At 39.4% G+C, this 19,229-nt stretch overlaps 1 protein-coding gene across 1 annotated transcript; it reads right to left on the minus strand.

The window, feature by feature from the left end:
• Window positions 1–707: 707 nt before the first annotated feature.
• Window positions 708–19,211, minus strand: GTF2H3 (general transcription factor IIH subunit 3). The gene is made up of 13 exons (XM_014858813.3): window positions 19,078–19,211; window positions 16,003–16,082; window positions 12,607–12,713; window positions 11,118–11,284; window positions 8,790–8,852; window positions 7,849–7,878; window positions 7,677–7,705; window positions 6,318–6,392; window positions 5,491–5,544; window positions 3,227–3,295; window positions 2,695–2,830; window positions 2,542–2,578; window positions 708–2,460 (listed from the first exon to the last, which is right to left on the minus strand). Exons 1-13 carry the CDS (start codon window positions 19,088–19,090, stop codon window positions 2,391–2,393), a joined length of 930 nt encoding a protein of 309 aa, XP_014714299.1. The 5' UTR covers window positions 19,091–19,211; the 3' UTR covers window positions 708–2,390.
• Window positions 19,212–19,229: the final 18 nt, after the last annotated feature.

The following is a 19,229-nucleotide window of genomic DNA, read 5'->3' on the forward strand; positions in this document are numbered from 1 at the left end:
CTATTAATATAAAATGTAGGCATAAAACTTCAACTATCAATGTAAAGTCTTGATTTTTAAATATTGTACTTCTTATATAGAAATGTCATTGGTGTATTTACTCTCCTCTCCCCTACTTCTGAAAACATTCCATGCAGTCTTCTGGGAATTACTAACACTCTTACAAATCAGTTTGGATTATTTGAAATAAACAAAGTAACTTTTTTTAAAAAAGCAACAGAGCAGGAATCCCTTAGATAAAGCCCAAGGGACTGCCTTTAGAACAGAAGGTTGCATATTGGTAACTATTTAACTATTTACTCTACAGAATAATTTAATGGTTTTGAAATTTTCTATGAGATAAGAAAGCGACCAATTTTTCTGACGTCAAAACATACATTACACCTTAAAACCAGCCTGCTTTATTCAATGAAAGTTCCAAATAATTGAAATTTTGCTAATCTTGCTCCCAACATAAAATTACAAGCAAACATCAAATCTTTCTTCTAATACTTTCATACTTAGAAATCTTGCATTCAATATTTCATAATAATATATTATTATATACTATATGTAACAATATTTTCATGTATAGTTTGGCAAGATTTGAAATTAAAGTTCTTCAGAGTTGAATAAAAAATTGTCTGGCATTTGACCAAATCCAGTTAAAAAGTACACACTTAAAGATGAAATTGAATGAGCATGAAACAAACGAGTGAGAGGAAATAACTCAAGCAAATATGAAAATTTATTTTATTATAAAAATTTATATAAAATAAACCATAAACATAACAGTTACAAATAAAACAAACAGAACTAAGACAGTACATAAAACATTTCAAATGGAAAAGTAATAATAACCTTCTCAGCTTGTTTAAAATATTTCATTTTTTAGATATATGATGCTTTATTTCCTAGACTTAAAATAATTATTTCCATTACTTAATTAGGCTATGAAATATTAAACATTATTTTTTAAAGATTCTCAAACTCTAGGATTAACAAATACTTGCAAAGTAATCACGAAAATTTTTGTGTATTTAACAAAATTGTAAATCCAGAATACAAAATCTACCTGAAATAATCTAACCAAACACCAAATTATTTAAATGAGACTCAGCTTCTGAGATACTATAAAGAGAAAATTAAAATCTATTTACATACAAGGTTGTGTACACAAATAGGTTTTTGTCAATATACTTTTAAAAACAAACCAAATCAGTGACCATTCTTGAAAACCCTTCCTACAATATGCTGGAATTTAAAAGGACTTTTTTTTGCTTGAGGAAGATTGGCCCTGAGCTAACATCTGTGCCAGGCTTCCTCTATTTTGTATGTGGGTCCCCACCGCAGCATGGCTGACAAGTGGTGTAGGTCTGTGCCTGGGATCTGAACCCGTGAACCCGGGATGCCAAAGCAGAACGCACCAAACTTAACCACTAGACCATGGCGCTGGCCCTAAAAGGACTTTTAATAACTTCAAGATTACACAGAAAAATAAGTTTTTTATTATTGAAATTACACATAATTTTTCTTTTGAACTTACAGAAGTTTTCAGTATGAAGTCCAAAGCTTCTAGAGAGCAGTTCTCCAATATTAACACTTCCCCTCCCCTCATTAAAAAAGGAAAGAATTCTATCTGGGGGCTACACTTAGCTGTAAAGAATCCATTCCCCCTGGGAAATCCCCCCTCTGAACTCAAACATTAGCTTTCACAAGTAACCTCGTCACACGAAGGTTTTTGAAGAAAAAGTTGCTACCAGACTACTACACTCACTCTCCTCACTCATTTAAAGTCAGATTTTGTAGTTATTCAGTTGACAAATTATTATTATTTGCATAACTTTGTCCAAACAAGTAGTGATGTCAAACGAAACAGTAACTATGTGCTAACACCTGCAGTTAAATCTCAATTTAGAAAATAAGGATTTTATCTACATGACTATTGTCAAAGTTAACTGCTGATTCAAGGAAGATGTTCTATGTTGATTAATGCCATTACTGCATAAATAGCCACTCTTTCCAAGCCTGTGCTCCAATCTCACACGCCGAGTGTGCCACAGGAAGCACCTGGCCTTGGGGAGCACATTCGACAGCCTACAGTCAGTCAGGACTCACTGACGAGCCATCATCCCATTAAAAAAAGCCATAGAGTGCTGCTTTCTTCCTCCTTTCTGGACAAAAACCAGTCAGAAAAGATTTCAGGATATATCACATAGAATGACTCCCTCAAATAAATCAGTCCCCGAGAAGCACAAGATGAGGATGAGGTTTTAGAAATATTTCTTGTAAGAAATTTCATTAAAAATTATCTTACACACATCCGTATTTTTTTCAGAGCCTTTCCAACAAAGATTCCGCCATACGATTTCTGTTAATAGCTCTAAAGGATGGGGGGAAATTTTTTATTATCATGCAGACACTTTCAGTTTCTTTTTCTTGGCCTTCAGTACGGGAGGTAGAGAAATCTTAAAGGCTGTCCTGGAATGAGACAGGAAAACACTTTTTAATGCTCTGAATCTCTAAAGGGTGAGGCGGCCACACAACCTCAAAGATACTTACTCGCACGTAGTGCAGATAGGGCTAAAATTGCAGAATACTGTAAATTTAAAAAACAGAAAACAAACGAGATGGTTTAAAAACCACACAGTTGAGGTATTTTCTGCTCCCCGCCCCCCATACAGAAAAAGAGAAAGATCCAGTAAATGAACTTACTTGACAAGCACACAGAACAGACATAGCCAATTTCAATGAGATTTCGATGACAGAAGCAAGCAGCCCGGTAGTCAACATGAATTGGGGGTGGGAGGATTAACTGAGACCTCTGATCTTGATCAGGAAGAAAAACCCACTGTAAAAGAAAAAAGAGCAAGGAGTTTTTATTTAAAACATGGAAAATAACAGAAGTCAGGACACAGATATCAGATATTAGTCAGTCAATACTAAGGAGAATACTAAATTAGGATTTTTCTTAAATGTCTACTGAGAACTGCATATTTATTCATTCAACAATTACTGAGCACCCACACATACAGGCACTGTTCTGTAACAGTCAGATGACACTCTGCATACAGCTCACAGGGTTCAAAGACCAACCACCTGAAGTCCACCTTCACAGCGTCGAAACCTCAGGTCACCCACTTCCTCCTTTCTTCCAATCACTAACATCAGCCATCGTGCGCGCTCACTCCCCAGGAAACAGGGGTCTCACTCTACCATGTTAGGTTCACTGCGGACGTTTCCTTACCAGTAAATACTGCAGGAGGGAGGGCATCTGAGGCACCTTCAGGTACAGTCCCCCTGTGATGTCACAAGCCTGCAAGATACAGAAGGGCTCTCTGCCAAACCAGCACTTACTGAGGTTTCCCAGAGGGACTTACATCTCCCCTGCACGTCTTCAGGTCTCCAAAAGGAGAGGTGGATTTGAGAGCAAATTAAAAGGGAAGGTTTTCCCAGAGTGAGTAAGTACCAGAAACTTCCAGCTGCATCTCAAGATGTTCAAAGATCTTATTTCCCCCCGGCCAACACCCTTGCCCCCTTGAAGACTGTAGCACAGGACAGTGTACGCTCTTTCTCCTGTTTTTTTGCTACTGATAAATTTTCATTCTTGCCATGTTTATTCATTTTCATTATATTTTTTAATAACAGCTTTGGGATATAATTCACATGCCATAAAATTCACCCTTTTAAAGTGTACAATTCCCTAGGTTTTCGTATATTCACAGAGTTGTGCAACTGTCACCACTATCTAGGTTCCAGAACATCCTCATCAACCCAAAAGGAAACTATACTCATTAATCAGTCGCTCTCCATCCTTCCTTCCCCAGCCCCTGGCGAACACTAATCTGCTTTCTGTCTCTACAGATTTGCCTATTCTGGACATTTCATATAAATGGAATCACACAACTGTGTCCTTTTGTATCTAGCTTCTGTCATTTAGCACAATGTTTTTCAAGTTCATCCATGTTGTAGCATGAATCAGTACTTTGTTCCTTTGTGACCAAATAATATTCCAGTGTATGGACAGACCACCATTTCTTTATCCATTCATCTGTTGACGGACATTTGAATTTCATTTTTTTGCTATTAAGAATCACATGGCTAGGAATATTCACATACAATTTTTTGTGTGGACACATTTTCATTTTCTCTTGGATGTGTATCTAAGAATGGAATTGCTGGGTCACATGGTAATTCTGTGTTTAACCTTCTTCTTTTTTTCTGAGGAAGATTAGCCCCAAGCTAACTACTGCTGGTCCTCCTCTTTTTGCTGAGGAAGCCTGGCCCTGAGCTAACATCCATGCCCATCTTCCTCTACTTTACATGGGCGACGCCTACCATAGCATGGCCTGCTAAGCGGTGCCATGTCCGTACCCAGGATCCGAACAGGCGAACCCCGGGCCGCCGAGAAGCGGAACATGCAAACTTAACTGCTGCGCCACCGGGCCAGCCCCTGTGTTTAACTTTCTGAAGAAGTTTCAGGCTGTTTTCCAAGTAGGCTGTACCACTTTACATTCCCAACAAACAGCATCTACCTACCATCAAGCGTAAGAAACAGGACAAGCCCAGAATCTCTGGCGCCGTGTACTTTTCTGGTTCTCTCTCCCCCTTTCCCACTCCTCATCCCCAGCAGTAACCTAAACTCAGGGATTTCCAATTTTGTGCTTCTAACTCATCTTTTAGGAAATAATATTTCTTGTGGTCAAAAAACATTTAAAGTTCGGTAATTTCTTCAGTCTTAGTTTCAGGTTTTTTCCCATTTTTGGTTAAATTAAATTTCAGTTTCATACATTTGGTTAAAAAGCAACATTTAATGCTGCTGTCCAACAGAAATACAATGCAAGCAACATACGTAATTTTAAATTTTCTAGCTGCATAAAAAAGGAACAGATAAAATTAATTTTAATAACATTCTATTTAGCAATATATTCAAAGTATCATTTTAACATGTAATCAATATAAAAATAATTAATGAGACACTTTACATTCTGTTCTTAATACTATGTCTTTGCAATTCAGTGTGTATTTTATACCTATGGCACATCTCAATTCAGATGAGACTTATTTGAAGAGCTCAATACGACTAACTTATAGGACAGCACAGATCTAGAGCATGATTCTATTGTTACGACATTCTCTGCTCAGCGATCTATTCTTCCATCTGGAAGTACACAGAGAGATTGGTCATGCTGTTCATCTAACATTAACAATGGTAACTTTTAGATGATAGCATTTGAAGGGATTTTTTTTTTCTACCCTTTTTAAAAACACTTTTCTGTGTTGCTTGAATTTGTTTTAATGTGTGAATTACTTTTACAAAGTCATTCAAGTTGTTATGTAAAATATAAATAAAAATTTGAAAGGGACTAGAGAGAGGTCAGTGCTCTAATCTACCGCATCATACAGGCTACTTCCTAACAACGTGTGAAGACTGGTGAAAAGCACGTAACAGGCAACAGAGCACAGCCTACTTTCGTAACCGCCAACGCCCAGCATTCGCTGAAAACATACCTGTTGGAGGAGTCCTGAATCGGAGTCTAAAACACAGGCATCGATCAAAATATTCTGAAATGAACATTCCAAAGATATTACAGGAATAGTAACAATTGTGACTATCTTACACTGAGAACCTACTATATGCCAGACTCTATTCTTAAAATGGCATATTTAATATGCACGATAAACTCTGCACGGTAGATATTTGATTTGCATTTTACAGTGAAGCACGCAGGCCTTGGCCAGGCTGTGGTCACAGTGCCAGGGGGAGGCAGTGCTGTCAGCCGCAGTCTCCCAGTCCTCAAAGCCCAGGGTTTTTCACCACATCATGCTGCCACTCTAAGATGGAGAATACTTTGCATGGCTACAGCAGCATTTTAGGTTAAAACTCAAGTTTTAAGAAAGGGTTTTTTTTTAACATGTTAAAGAAGAAAATGTATTAGTGATAATTCCTCTGAACATTTCAATTATTTGAAAAGTAAAAACATCGAATCTTTGCAAGAACTCACTAGAGTAAAGAGAGAAACTGACGCAAGGTATGCAGCGAACTGTAAAAGCAGGGATGCTCGGCCTGGGCTCTGAGGAGGGGCTAAATGGGGTTACAGGAATACCAGGAGGCCATATGCAAAACTGTGTTTCAGTGCGGTCTTCTGGGGACCCATCAGATTCTCATGGGGTCCAGGACCCAAAATAGGGAAATGACTAGTACAAAATGTAGATTCTAGATTCTAATCCTTTAATAAGGCCATTTAGTCAGAATACCTCTCTAAGTAGGTCATCCAGAAAATGAAATTAATTCATTATGAAACAAATATTCTTTAAAAAGAATGCTCTCAATTCACCTGTTTCTGTGCTGCGAAGATGACATTCATGAAGTTCATATACTGCAATGCGGTGTCTTCTGCAGCCTTTATCACCTGATAATCACATCCATGTTAACACTTGCAGGCACACCCTAGTGTTCTCACTTACATGTCATCACAATCTACTGCAAACCACAACCAATATTATTTTTCTAATTTAATTCCTAGTTAGTATCATTAAATAATACCTAAAAGTGTAAAGATGACTGTAAAAATTTCCCCCAAATCCTACCACTCAAGAGATAATCCTTATCAATAGCTTGACGGAGGTCCTTCTAGAGAGCACGTATGTGAGCACATATGTCCACTCACACCCAACACACGCACACACAGAGGGACGACACTCTATCTAGTGTTCTGCAACCTGCTTTTTCAGTCCACAACATCTGGGGGAAAATCTTACGTCAATGAATCTGGACGTATCAGCCTTCATGCTGACTTCGTGGATGTAGCCAGTTGTGTACAGCAGACACGTAGCAGTTTCCAATCCCCAGTTTTAGACAATGCTATAATGAGCACCCTCCACTTTTCCTAAGAGTTTTCCTTTCATTCCTGTCTTGGGGTTTTATTTTTTGGGGGTCTTAAGCTTTCCTTTAAAGTTTCACATCATGCTTAGCAAGGTACTCACCATCCCAAGATTACAAACAGATATTTTCTTTCAGAGCTTTTAGGTCCTGAATTTTCATCTGGAAATCTCTGATCTTTACTAGACTGTATCAGGTGTCAGCAGTGAGATGGGGATCTGGCAGTTTTCCCCCAAATAGCCAACCACTTGGCCGAGCACCTTTTGTGAATAATCCATTTTCTTCCCACTAATTTAAAGTACTTCCTGTGTCAGAAACCAAACTCCCCTGTGTACCCGGTTTTATTTCTGGACTCTAGTCTTTTCCGTTTTCTGTTTGCCTACTACTGTACCAAAACCAGTTACTGTGGCTTTATAACGTGTTTTAATGCCTAAAGGAGCAAGTGCCTACTCATTATTCTCTTTCAGAAAGTTCTTGGCTATTCTCATTGAATTATTCTTCCAGACAAACTGGTGAATTTCTTTTTAAATCTCCCAACTCTGCCAGAAAAAAAGTCTGACATTCTGACTGAAATTGCAATGAATTTACAGTTTAATTTTAGAAAAAGTGACAGCCAAGAATAAAATAAGGCTCTCCATTTATTCTTTTATGTCTCTCAGAATTATAGTTTTTCATCATAATCAGTTTTACATATTGCTTGTTAAATTAATTCTAGATACTTAATATTTATTGCTTCTATTAGAAATGGGTCTTATTTCTTATGTTTTCTAATTGGTGATAGTCTGTAAACATAATATTGCTTTTTTAATCTTACCAATATCCTTGATTTCATTTCCTGATTATCTATAAAGAGATAAAAACAGATTTAAATTTAACTGAATCTTATTAAACATATTATTAGATTTTCTAACCAATTTTTAGATAGTCCGCCAAACTTACAGTTGTAAAATAAGAATTAAATTCTCATAAAAAAAGCAGGCTCCTACCTTTAACCTCCTTGTTCATTCTATGAATGTCTTATTTCTTAGCATTAAGGAATTTAAAAATATTATTTAATTTCATAAATATTTATAGTAAACAAAAAAATAACCTCACATTTTAGTTAAATAAACCCAGCATCCACCTAGTTGAAAAAGGAAATGCTGTTTCCTATGATAAACATACAAAACAAGAGCGACTGGAGGTTTCCAATTACTGACTCTGCAATCAACTGGGCTTGTAACCTGACCAAAAGATGATCTTTGTCCCAGAAAATTAAAATTACCAAGATCTGATTGTTCTATCATTATCCACCATGTCTTAGATTTGAATACTGGGACCACAAGTAAATCAGTAAGCCGATCAAATGGGTAACGAATTTGAAAACCATACACAGATGATCCGGCACCCCAACCAAAGCCTAGGACAGAGGAGTCATTGAGCACTGTCCAAAACACACACAGTAAATTACATAAGACTGGGAGACCATCCACAAACAGGGTTAACGTCAAAATGCTTAGGAAAGTGTGGTTGTCTCTGCTAACTACAAAATAACCTGCTGGCCTGTGGAGAAACAGCCACTCATTTATTAAGCCTCAGGGTCAGTAAATGCTTTTATAATCAAACACTCTCCCAACTCAAGGAAGATGGGGGGGGGGGGCGGGAATCTCTACAATTTGTCAAAACAAGAAACAAGTAAGCATTGTGAAGAAGAATTCACTGTGAGCAGGACATACTGGAGAAACTAGACGTCTTCACATTCTTCCCATTTCAAGTTCTCACAGCTTATCTTAAAAACGTTTCAAAGCCAAGATAAACTCCTTTTTGATTCCTCACCACTTTAGAATACTCATGCCTTTATCAATATGGGCATCCGAGGTTCTAAGAAATATCCCAAGATACGTTTATTACAGAAGACGCCTTCTAAAGGATTCAACACCAAGGATACAGCAAAGAGCTTTGGCGAGGGATCCTGCCAGCAGAGTTTCTGTATGCTGACCCTTTATGTCACCTACAAATAATAAAAAACATTAAAAAAGGAATTGTTAGGTATTTGCTTGAACTAAAATTTTCAAACCAAAGTATTCTTCATGAATGAAATCAGATATTTTCAAACTGGGTTTAAAAACATAGATAGCACTTTCTTCTCAGTAATGCTTAAATAAGCAATTTACTCAATTTAAAATATCCTGGTGGTCAGGGGCTAAGGTGGGGAACGGGGAGTTGTTGTTTAATGGGGACAGAATTTCACTTTGGGGTGATGAAAAAGTTCAGGAATGGATAGTGGTGATGTTTACACAACAATGTGAACATATTTAATGCCCCGAACTGGACACCTAAAAATTATTAAAATGGTAAATTTTATGTTATGTATATTTTACCACAATAAAAAATAAATAACAAAAACCATCCTGGTGTCATTTGGAAAGGTTCAGGCTTATCAATGATCTAAACGGTGCAGAAGGTCATGTGTAACTGCAGGCAGCCTACACAGTGGCCCCTGGCCAGGCTGAGCCTCCCTGTCAGCCCTTTCCCACCGCCTCCTTCCCCCACCCTACTCAGAGAGCTGCCAGGCCAGCGAAGGAGGACTGGAGAAACTCCTCTGGCTGTGGCAAGTAGGGATGAAGTTTGCAAATTTTTGGAGTCTTGTGTGAAAAAAATTCACTCTTAAGAAAATCAAAATCCTAAACCAGCAGCTGAAGAGGGGGGGAGGCAGATGGACCCCCTGTGGGAACAGGGCCTGCAGCTGGTCCAGGAGCACTGACACCCCACTGGCGAGGGCAGACCAGGAAAGGTCTTGACCAACGCACCAAGAGGCTGGGACTTTACCCTGGTGGCCAGTGGTTCTCAAAGGGTGGCTCTGGACCCCTGTAGCTGCAGGAGCATCACCTGGGAACTCAATAGAAACACAAATTCTTGGGACCACCCTAAACCCACTGAATCAGAAACCACAGAGTGGGGCCCAGCATTTTGTGTTAACAAGCCCTCCAGGTGATTTTTAAGAGCTTTATTGGGGTATAATTTACAGATCATAAAATTCATTCCTTTTAGGTGCACAATTCAATGATTTCTAGTAAATTTATAGAATTGTAAACCATCACCACAATCCAATTTTAGAACATTTCCCTCACCCCAAAAGATCACTTGGGCCCAGGCCATCACTCCCTGCTCCTCCCCAGCCCCGGGAACCCGCTAACCCACTTTCTGTGGCTAAAGAGTTGCCTTCCCCCCCAGGTGATGCTGACACAGGCTACAGTTTGAAACCACTGCCTGCAGGCAATAGGGACCCAGTAAAAGCCTTTACGCCGGGGAAGAGCAGCTTTGATTTTTAGGACGTTAAGCCTAGAGGCTGAGGGGAAAAACTTGAATGGAGAGAGACAGGAGTCAGTGAGCAGAAGCTCTTACAACAATCTAGAGCAAGGGTCCTCGACCTGTAATTGTGCCCCACAGGGGACATTTGGCAAAGTTTGAAGACACATTTGGTTCTTCATATTTGGTTCAAATATGAAGACAAATTTGGTTGTCACAACTGGAGGATGTTATGGCATCTAATGGGTCGAGGCCAAGGATGATGCTAAGTATTCTCCAATGCACAGGGCAGCCCCACGGCGGAGCTAGATGACAGATAATAAGGGGTCAGATTTTGGAGGTACTTCTGAGACTAAATTAATAGGACTTCATAGCTGATTAAATGTTGGATGTGAGAAGAAAGGAGTAAAAAATGAAAGCATTGAATTTAGAAAAGTAGATGGATGGGGATGACAGAAATTGGGAATGGAAACGGTGTAACTGAGGGGAAAAAATAAAGAAACTAGTCTGGGGCATGCTAATGAGACTGTGGGACACTCCGCTGGAAACGTGCAGCTTGAAAGAAAGGCTGGATTGGGAAGTGTTCATATATAAATGATAATTAAAGACGAGTGGATGAGAACATACAGAGGAAGAAAAGAAAAGAAAACAACAAGCAGAATAAAAATATATATATTTTAAAGGAAAAGGTGAAGGGAAAGTCAGAAATGAAAGAACGGCCCAAAAAAGGGAGAAACAGGTCAACAGGATGTCCTCAGAGGCCAGAGTGTTTCCAGAAGCAGAGGCTGGTCAACAGTGTCAAATGCTGCAATAAAGCAAAGGCTTTGATGAAAATGATTTTAAAAAAGAGAAGAGAGAGAATGCAAATAGATAGTATCAAGAACCTTAAATCTTCCGACTCTGAGCCTCAAGGACCTCTACATTCAACTATATTTGCAAAGGAATAATGAGGAAAAAAAGCTGTTACTTTTGGTCATTAGATCTTTGATCTCTTCAACAATAACTTCATTGGCTGCTGTTAACAACTCGTATTTTCCATCTTTACTCCCTGAGGGATTAAATTCAGAAGGAGCGTTGCCGGGGTCTCCGAAGAAGTCTCCAAGCCTGCCATGCTTTCCAGGATATAAGAATCGACTGAAACAGCAGGGGAAAAACACCTAGTTACACCAGGACTCAGTGCGTGCGCTAAACATCAAAATGAAATTCAGTAGAGAAAACAAACAAAAACCACATTAATTCTGGACTCACAAGAGTCTATAATAAATTTCATTTTTTTAAAATATATAAAATAGACAAACTGGCAAACATGAGTCTACTACTATAGAATGTTTTGATTATTCCATTGTTTTCTGAAAAATGAGAGAAAATACAGAAGGTATTGGGTTATGGTCTCTTAAAATGCTTCAGGGCAGCTCTCACTCTACTTTCTCAGAGGACAACTGGAAGACATTCATGCCAAATTCCAACTTACTACTAGTTTTTTATTTGAGGTATACTTATCTACTCTAGTAACAAAAATCTGGGTCAAAGGTCCCTGAAAAGATTTTCCTAGTGCTTCAGGACTTTTATAGTAATCATGTAAAACACATTTTTTGATTTTTCTTAAAAAATGAAAACTTTGCCTGTTATAGCTTTTATTGATATCTTAACGAAATCAGCGTCATCTTTTGCATGCAGTTCTGAGAACAATGTATGGTGATGATGGGGGTAGGAGCACTTACTGGTTGGCCCACTGGCTCTTTCGACACACCAAAGGAAGCAGCGCTCAGAACCGAGAAAATCTAAGAACTACTCACTAACTTCACATGAAATATACTGGTAGACAAGAGTCAAGTAAATATGGTCAAAATTATTTATGAAATCTTGACTGTATACATGTCCATATTTGCACAACAGCTGCAGATCCAAGCACCATCTTGCAGAGACTCTAACATAGCCAGTTTTTACACCAGTGTTAGAAAAGGTCAGTTTCTTCAGCTGAGCACCAGATGGGGCAGTCGGCTCAGGTTTAGGAGCCAGTAGAAGAAAAATCCTTATTTATAAACACCAAAATCACACACAGATCCATGAAATAGTCACACCGTGAGAGGTACACAGGACCAAGATGGCTAAAGGCAACGCAGAATCACACCTCCCAGCCCCCCCTCGGGGGAGAGCCAGGAGTAGAGCAGAGATGGGAGCGGCCTGCCTGATCTGAGAATTCTCTCGTTTGCCTAGAGAATATAGTTGAATCTGTGTAAGTTAAATGTGCACAGGTACTATACATCAGCTAATGAAGTTTTCAATATTCATACCCATCAAAACGTACAGGTACTGATTCTTGACGCTGTGAGTATTGCTCACTGGTACAGAAAAAAATTTTTTGCAACACAGAGTAGAAATAATATATGCCAGTTGGCGTAAAAATGTCTCAAACGTTAAGCCCTCAGGAGGGAGCGTAATCACAAGGGCCATACCTTTCTTGAATGTGGCTTGCTATCACAGCGAGTTTGTTGCACCGATTCATGAATAAATGAGAATTTCCCAACACCATCACTGCATCTATGCATTTTGATAAAGTAAACTGTTAAAAAAACAGAAGACATTAGAAAGGTAAATTAGCTATCCAAATAACTATATCAGGTCCTGGAAATGAGTATGATTTCCTTTAAATTTCAGACAATTATTCACTGCTAAAAATATGCTCAGGAGTTCTTGCCTCCATAAGTAAAAACACTTAAAAACTACAGCTTTCTAATTTTACTTATATGCAATCATCTCTACATCAATACAATATTCCACAAGTATTTTCTGCATAACATTTAGGGAATAGCAAACACATCACATCTTCCATGATAAAATTACTAGCATACTATTGCTACAGGTGGAGTACATAATCAATACATATTGATTAAATTGATTTGTGAAAGGTTCCAATTCAATCACTAAGAATGCTTAACACCCGTTCTGTGTTCTGTCCCTTCTTAAAGGGACAGAGCTTCATGGAGCTGACATTCTCATAAGTAATAATGTTACTAAAAAACATAGGTGGATATTTTTATAATCCTGGAATAAGGCATGTTTCTCTTAAAGAAAAAATACCTTGGGCAGAAAGTAAAACATTGATAAATTTCAACCTATTAAAGAAAACATTTAAAAAAATTAAAATTTCTATATAGCAAAAAAAATGACTATAAACAAAAGTGAAAGACAAATTGGAAAAGACACACTGGAAAAAAATAATTGCAACATATGACAGGCAATCGGTCAACTTTAATACAAAGAGTCTCCACAAATCATGAAAAAAAAGGAATGCTCAAAGAGAAAAATGGGCACTGCTCCAAGGGAGAAATCTGAAGGGCCATCAAAGACACTGAAGGCAAATGGAGATGATTTCTTTGGGTACATCATATTGGCCAAAGATAAAACAAGGGAAGAGAGCATCTCGTGTTGGGGCAAAAAAGAAAAAAAGGAATTCTCAATACGCCAGTGGGGAGAGTGCAAAATAAGACAGTCTTTCTGGAGAGTAAAAGGGTAATAAGCAGTGATGTCCTGGTATGTCCATACAATGGAATACTATTCAGCAAGGAAAAGGGATGAACTACTGATACATGTAACAACACGGACAAACTGCAAAATTATGCTGAGTAAAGAAACCAGACCAGAAAAAACCCACTACATACTGCTACATACTGCCTGATTCCATTTATATAAAAATATAGAAAATGTAAACTAATGTATACTGCTGGAAAGCAAATCAGTGGCTGCCTGGGGATGGGGATAGGCAGAGAGAGGTGAGTAGGATAAATTATAAAGGAACATGAAGAAACTCTTAGGGATGATGGATCTATGTGTTCATTATTTTCATTGTGGTGATAATTTCATAAACATAATCATATGTAAAAACATATCAGATTGAACACTTTAAATATGTACAGTTTACTTATGTCAATTATATCTCAATAAAGCTGTTTAAAAAGACACCATTAAGAAAATGAAAAGATAAGCCACAAAGCCATAGACCAGGAGAAGATATCTGTAAATCAAATATTTGATAAGGACTTATATCCAGAGCACATAAAGAATTCTTACAACTCAATAATAAGAAAACAAACAGTCCAATTTAAATACTGGGCATCACATCTGAATACACATTTCACCAAAGAAAATATATGGATGGCTAATTAGCATATGAAAAAGACTCACCATCATTAGTCATTGAAGAAATGCAAACTCAAACCACAATGAGATTCTACCACCTACTGAGTAGAATGACTGTTATCAAAAAGACAGACAAACGTCGGAGAGGATGTGAAGAAACTGGAACTCTCAGACGTTGCCGACGGGAATGGAAAACAGTGTACCCACTTTCACAACGTTTGGCAGCATCTCAACAAGTTAAATCTAAACTTACCATATGACCCAGCAAATAAAATATTTGCAAACCACATATCTGACAAAGGACATATCTAGAATATACAAATAAATCTCAAAATTCAATAGTTAAAAAACCCCAAACAATCCAATCAGAAAATGGGCAAACGACATGAAAAGACATTTCAGGAGACTATCTAGATGGCAAATAAGCATATGAAAAGATATTCAATGCCACAAGCCATGAAGGAAATGCAAATTAAGAGCACAATAAGGTATCATTACACATCGATTAAAATAGCTAACATAAGAAACAGTGACAACACCAAACGCTGGTGAGGATCCAGAAACTGGATCTCTTATACTTTGTGGTTGGAATGTAAAATGATACCTCTGTGTACAAGACCCTAGAGCAGTTTCTTAAAAAACCAAACATGTGATTACCATATGACCTAGCAGTTGCACTACTGGACATTTAGTCCAGAGAAATGAAAACTTACGTCCACACAAAAACCAGTACATAACTTTTCAGAGCAGCTTTTTATGTAATAGCTGGAAACAACCCAAATGTCCTTCAATAGGTGAATGATTCAACTACGGTACATCATACTATGGAATACTACTCAGCAATAAAAAGGACAAACTTTCGATACATGAATCAACGTGGATGGATCAAGGGCATTCTGTTGAGTGAAAAGAGCAACTTCAAAGGTTACACATGGTATGATCTATTTACATAACAAAATTACAGAGATGGAGAGCAGATCGGTAGACTAGTATTCACTAAGGGTCAGGGACAGGGACTGCGAAAGTGAAGCAACTATACGGGACAGCACAAGGGAGCTCCTTTGTGATGGAGAGTTCTGTATCTTGATTGTGGCGGTGGTCACACAAATCCATACATGTGCTAAAACTGCTCAGAACCACACACACGCATACACACACACACTAGTGTATGTAAAACTATTGTGATCCGAATATGGTCTATTGATTGTTCCAATGTCAGTTCCCTGGTTTCAATATTGTACTACAGTTACATAAGATGTCACCACTGGGGGAAGCTGGGGCGAGGGCACACAGGACCTCTCTGTACCATTTTTTACAATTTCCTGTGAAGCTATAATTATTTCAAAATAGACAGGTTTTTTTTTAAAAGCCTATATATTGCATGGAATCAATATGTGGAATGTACAGAAAAGGCAATATAGAGACAGAAAGCAGACCCGCAGCTGCCTGTGACTGTGGAGTAGAAATAGTGACTGGCTGTAAACAGGCAGGAGGAAACTTCCTAGGCTGCTAGAAATGCTCTAAAACGGAACTGGGGTGATAGTTACACGACTTTACTGTGATTTTTACTAAAAAACCATTGAATGGTACATTATAATGGGTGAATTTTATGGTATGTAAATTATACCTTAATAAAGCTGGTTTTTAAAAGCAATATAAACATATACTCAGTTAAACCAGAATTAGCCAAAGGCTTCTTCAAGCAATCTTACCTGAGATTCCTTTAATGCTTGCTTTCCCCACCATATTGGGTTGGTATCAACTATGATAACTAGAAGATTCAATTCATCTTCTGAAAACATTAACAAAAAATGAAAAACATTAGCTTCATGAAAGTGAATCAAAGGAAGCGTTCCCAATTTGTAACTTAAATCCAGATCAAGCACCACTATATGCCTTCACATGTCTATTATCCTAAACCATGAGATTGACAGAAGGCCAAGTTCTTTTAAAGATTTAAAGCTCTGTGCGGCCTTGGCAAGCTCTTGCCTGCTTTCTGCACCACTGCATCTTTCATGCACTAGAATCTAAATGCCACGTGGGGGAATTTTTGTTTGTTTTGTCACTGCTTATTTCTGCTTGTAGTATGTTGCCTAGCCATAGCGGATGCTTGATAAATATCTATTAAGCAAACCCAAAGATATATGCATTTTTTTTCTTTTTTTGAGGAAGATTAGCCCTGAGCTAACATCTGCTGCCAATCCTCCTCTTTTTGCTGTGGAAGACTGGCCCTGAGCTAACATCCATGCCCATCTTCCTCTACTTTATACGTGGGATGCCTGCCACAGCATGGCTTGACAAGTGGTGCCATGTCTGTACCCGGGATCCGAACCAGCGAACCCCAGGCCACCAAAGCGGAACATGTGAACTTAACCACTGTGCCACCGGGCCAGCCCAGACATGCATTTTAAATGCCTGGTCAAGGAGAGAAGGTAATGATAAACCAGCAGTGAGAATCACTAGCAGCAGAATTTCGGGCATGCAGGGGTTAAAGGGAGACACAGGAATCAATGTTGCCCCGAGTCCATCAAATCACCCAGCAGCAAGGCCAACTGTGATTAGGAACCAATTTTAAAAAGGTGAGGACCAAAGAGGGAAAAGCAATTCCTACGTAAAGGAGATTTTACTGTGAAAGGGAATTAGGCTGCTCTCCAAAGTGACAGACACAACTAAACAAGCTAACCTAACACACTAACTCATTCAACAAACATTTACACTAAGTACCAGTATTAGGTGTCGGAGATACTGGGTCCAAGCCCTCAAGAAGCCTATATTCTTATTGAGGTAAGAGACATACAGACCCACAAGCACACACTGTCACAAAAAACCCAGGACGCTCACTTAATAACAAAGAGCAGTAATGCCTTTCCTGCCCCCATACCTTCCCTCCCGCAGTTCCCTGTCTCCTGTATCAGGATAATCCTCACCCGTCTTTGATTTCTGCTTACATATCCAAACCCTACTGACTCTTCAAGGCCTCAAACCAATGCCACCTCTTTCTTCCCCCAGGTCTTCTAACAGGTCCCGGCTCCCCCATCTCAGGAGAGCAGGAATGTCACCCTCCTCTGTATCAGGCACTGACATATGTAATCCTGTAAGCTCATTCCATGCTGACAACAACCCATCGGGGGACACAGCATTGCGTTCATCAATTATAACAAGTACCCTCTCCTTTTTTTTCGCATTTAACAGTTGCTGAAATTAGGATGGTATCTGACGATTAAGAGTGGAGGCCTTCTTTTCTGTCTTAGTGGTACATTAAATAAAAGCACATTTCATAATCAACACAGTCTTAGATTAGATGAAATATGGTATTCTTATTTTGAAAATAACTCTCAACTTTGTAATGTGCTCTAAGTCGCATGGTCTGCCAGCAAGTAGCAAAGCCCAGTGCTTCTGCTTTGAAGTCAGATCTGCTTGACTCTAAAGGCTGCGGCTTTCCATTGCCCCACTGCCTAGTTCTGACCACCCACAGTACTCACCCTCCTCTAATGACACTCACACTCACTACCTCATTTTATAGTTAGTTGTGTTACTGACCTCTTCCCAACCCTGCCCACTACACTGTGGACTCCTTAAAGAATGAGGATTTTTGCTAGTCCTGGGAAGACATAATACATATAAATCACACAACACAGTGCCCAGTACAGAAGAGACACTTAATAACCATGTCTCCCACAGGCGCCCATCCCCCTCCCCCTAAGCACTTAAGTCTTTGGTCTTATTCTCCATCAAGCCCCATCCCACAATTCTGAGAGCCATCCATTCCTTGCTACTACCAAGAAGCCTGAGAAAAAGATAAAGTGTCGCCTGTCAGAAGAGGTGTGTATCCATACACATGGGATGTCCCTGTGAATTTCCTTCTATGGGTCTCTACCTCCTCTTTCATAGACAAGGGCCATGCCCGGTCTGCCTCTCTCATAGGGTGTGACTACAACAGATAATAGGAAGCATGGACAACTGTCACAGCCTCCGAAAGGATCTACCTCTATTCTTGCTCCCCACAGTCCATCTTTCACACAGCAGCCAAAGTGACCTTTTAAAACTGGAAATCAGATAGTAACACTTCCTTGTATAAAACCCTAAAACGGCTTTGTAATACACTTAAAAACAAAGCTCAAGTTCTTTATCATGGCCCACTAGGGCCATGCACCTGGCTCGCTCTCTGATCTCATCCCTCTAGCCCACCTTGCTCCTGCCACCCTGGCCTCTTTTTTCTTCCTTTAAGATACCCAGCTCTATAACTGATGGTATAATGTACGAATCAAAGTGTCTCCACCTTCCTCTAACCCCAGGTTTCCCTTTTCTGTCTTAGTATATGTAGTGGCTCAACTCCAGGGGACCTTTGCATAGTCATTCAAGTCTTAGTTTCAACATCTCGGTCTTCCCTGGACTCCTGTCTAAAGTAGCTCCGCCTTGATCGCCCCCTAATCACAATCTAACACATCACCCCATTATACTGTCTTCATAGCTCTTGTCACCCTTCGAAACTATCTTTATTTACTTGCCTACTGTCCGTCTCTCGCACTAGACTGTAACCTCCATGAGGGCCCTGTCTGTCTTGTTCTCTACTGTATTCAAAAAGTACTGTATACAAAAAGTAACGCCTGGCACACAGACGGGCGACCCAAAAAGATTTAGTGAATGAATGAATGAGTACATTCGCTATTCCTCTAAAGACCAAACAGGTTCCACTCAGCCCAAGAACTACACCCCAACTGGCCAGTCCTGGCCGGGTCGATGCCGCCTAAGCCCAGGGTCCGAGTCCCGCCCGGCGCAGCCCTCACCGTCTGAGACCATGGCGGCCAACGTCCCTCAGCGCACAGCCAGCCACTCTCCAGCGAGTCTCCCGGATCCTGTGCACTCCAACTTCCGGCGCCGCCGAGTGACGCGCAGGCAATTTGGCCCAGGCCGCGCGCCGTACCCACGGCCCCGCCCC

Source organism: Equus asinus, chromosome 8, assembly GCF_041296235.1.
Source record: "Equus asinus isolate D_3611 breed Donkey chromosome 8, EquAss-T2T_v2, whole genome shotgun sequence".
In the NCBI taxonomy this organism is placed as follows: domain Eukaryota; kingdom Metazoa; phylum Chordata; class Mammalia; order Perissodactyla; family Equidae; genus Equus; species Equus asinus.

Excerpts from the sequence above, each read along its gene's own strand:
- GTF2H3 (XM_014858813.3), bottom strand. Across the intron at positions 2,831-3,226 it reads CCCTCCTGCAGTATTTACTG|TGGGTTTTTCTTCCTGATCA; the intron begins GTAAGGAAACGT and ends TTTCTTTTACAG. Across the intron at positions 2,461-2,541 it reads CCTATCTGCACTACGTGCGA|GACAGCCTTTAAGATTTCTC; the intron begins GTAAGTATCTTT and ends GTCTCATTCCAG.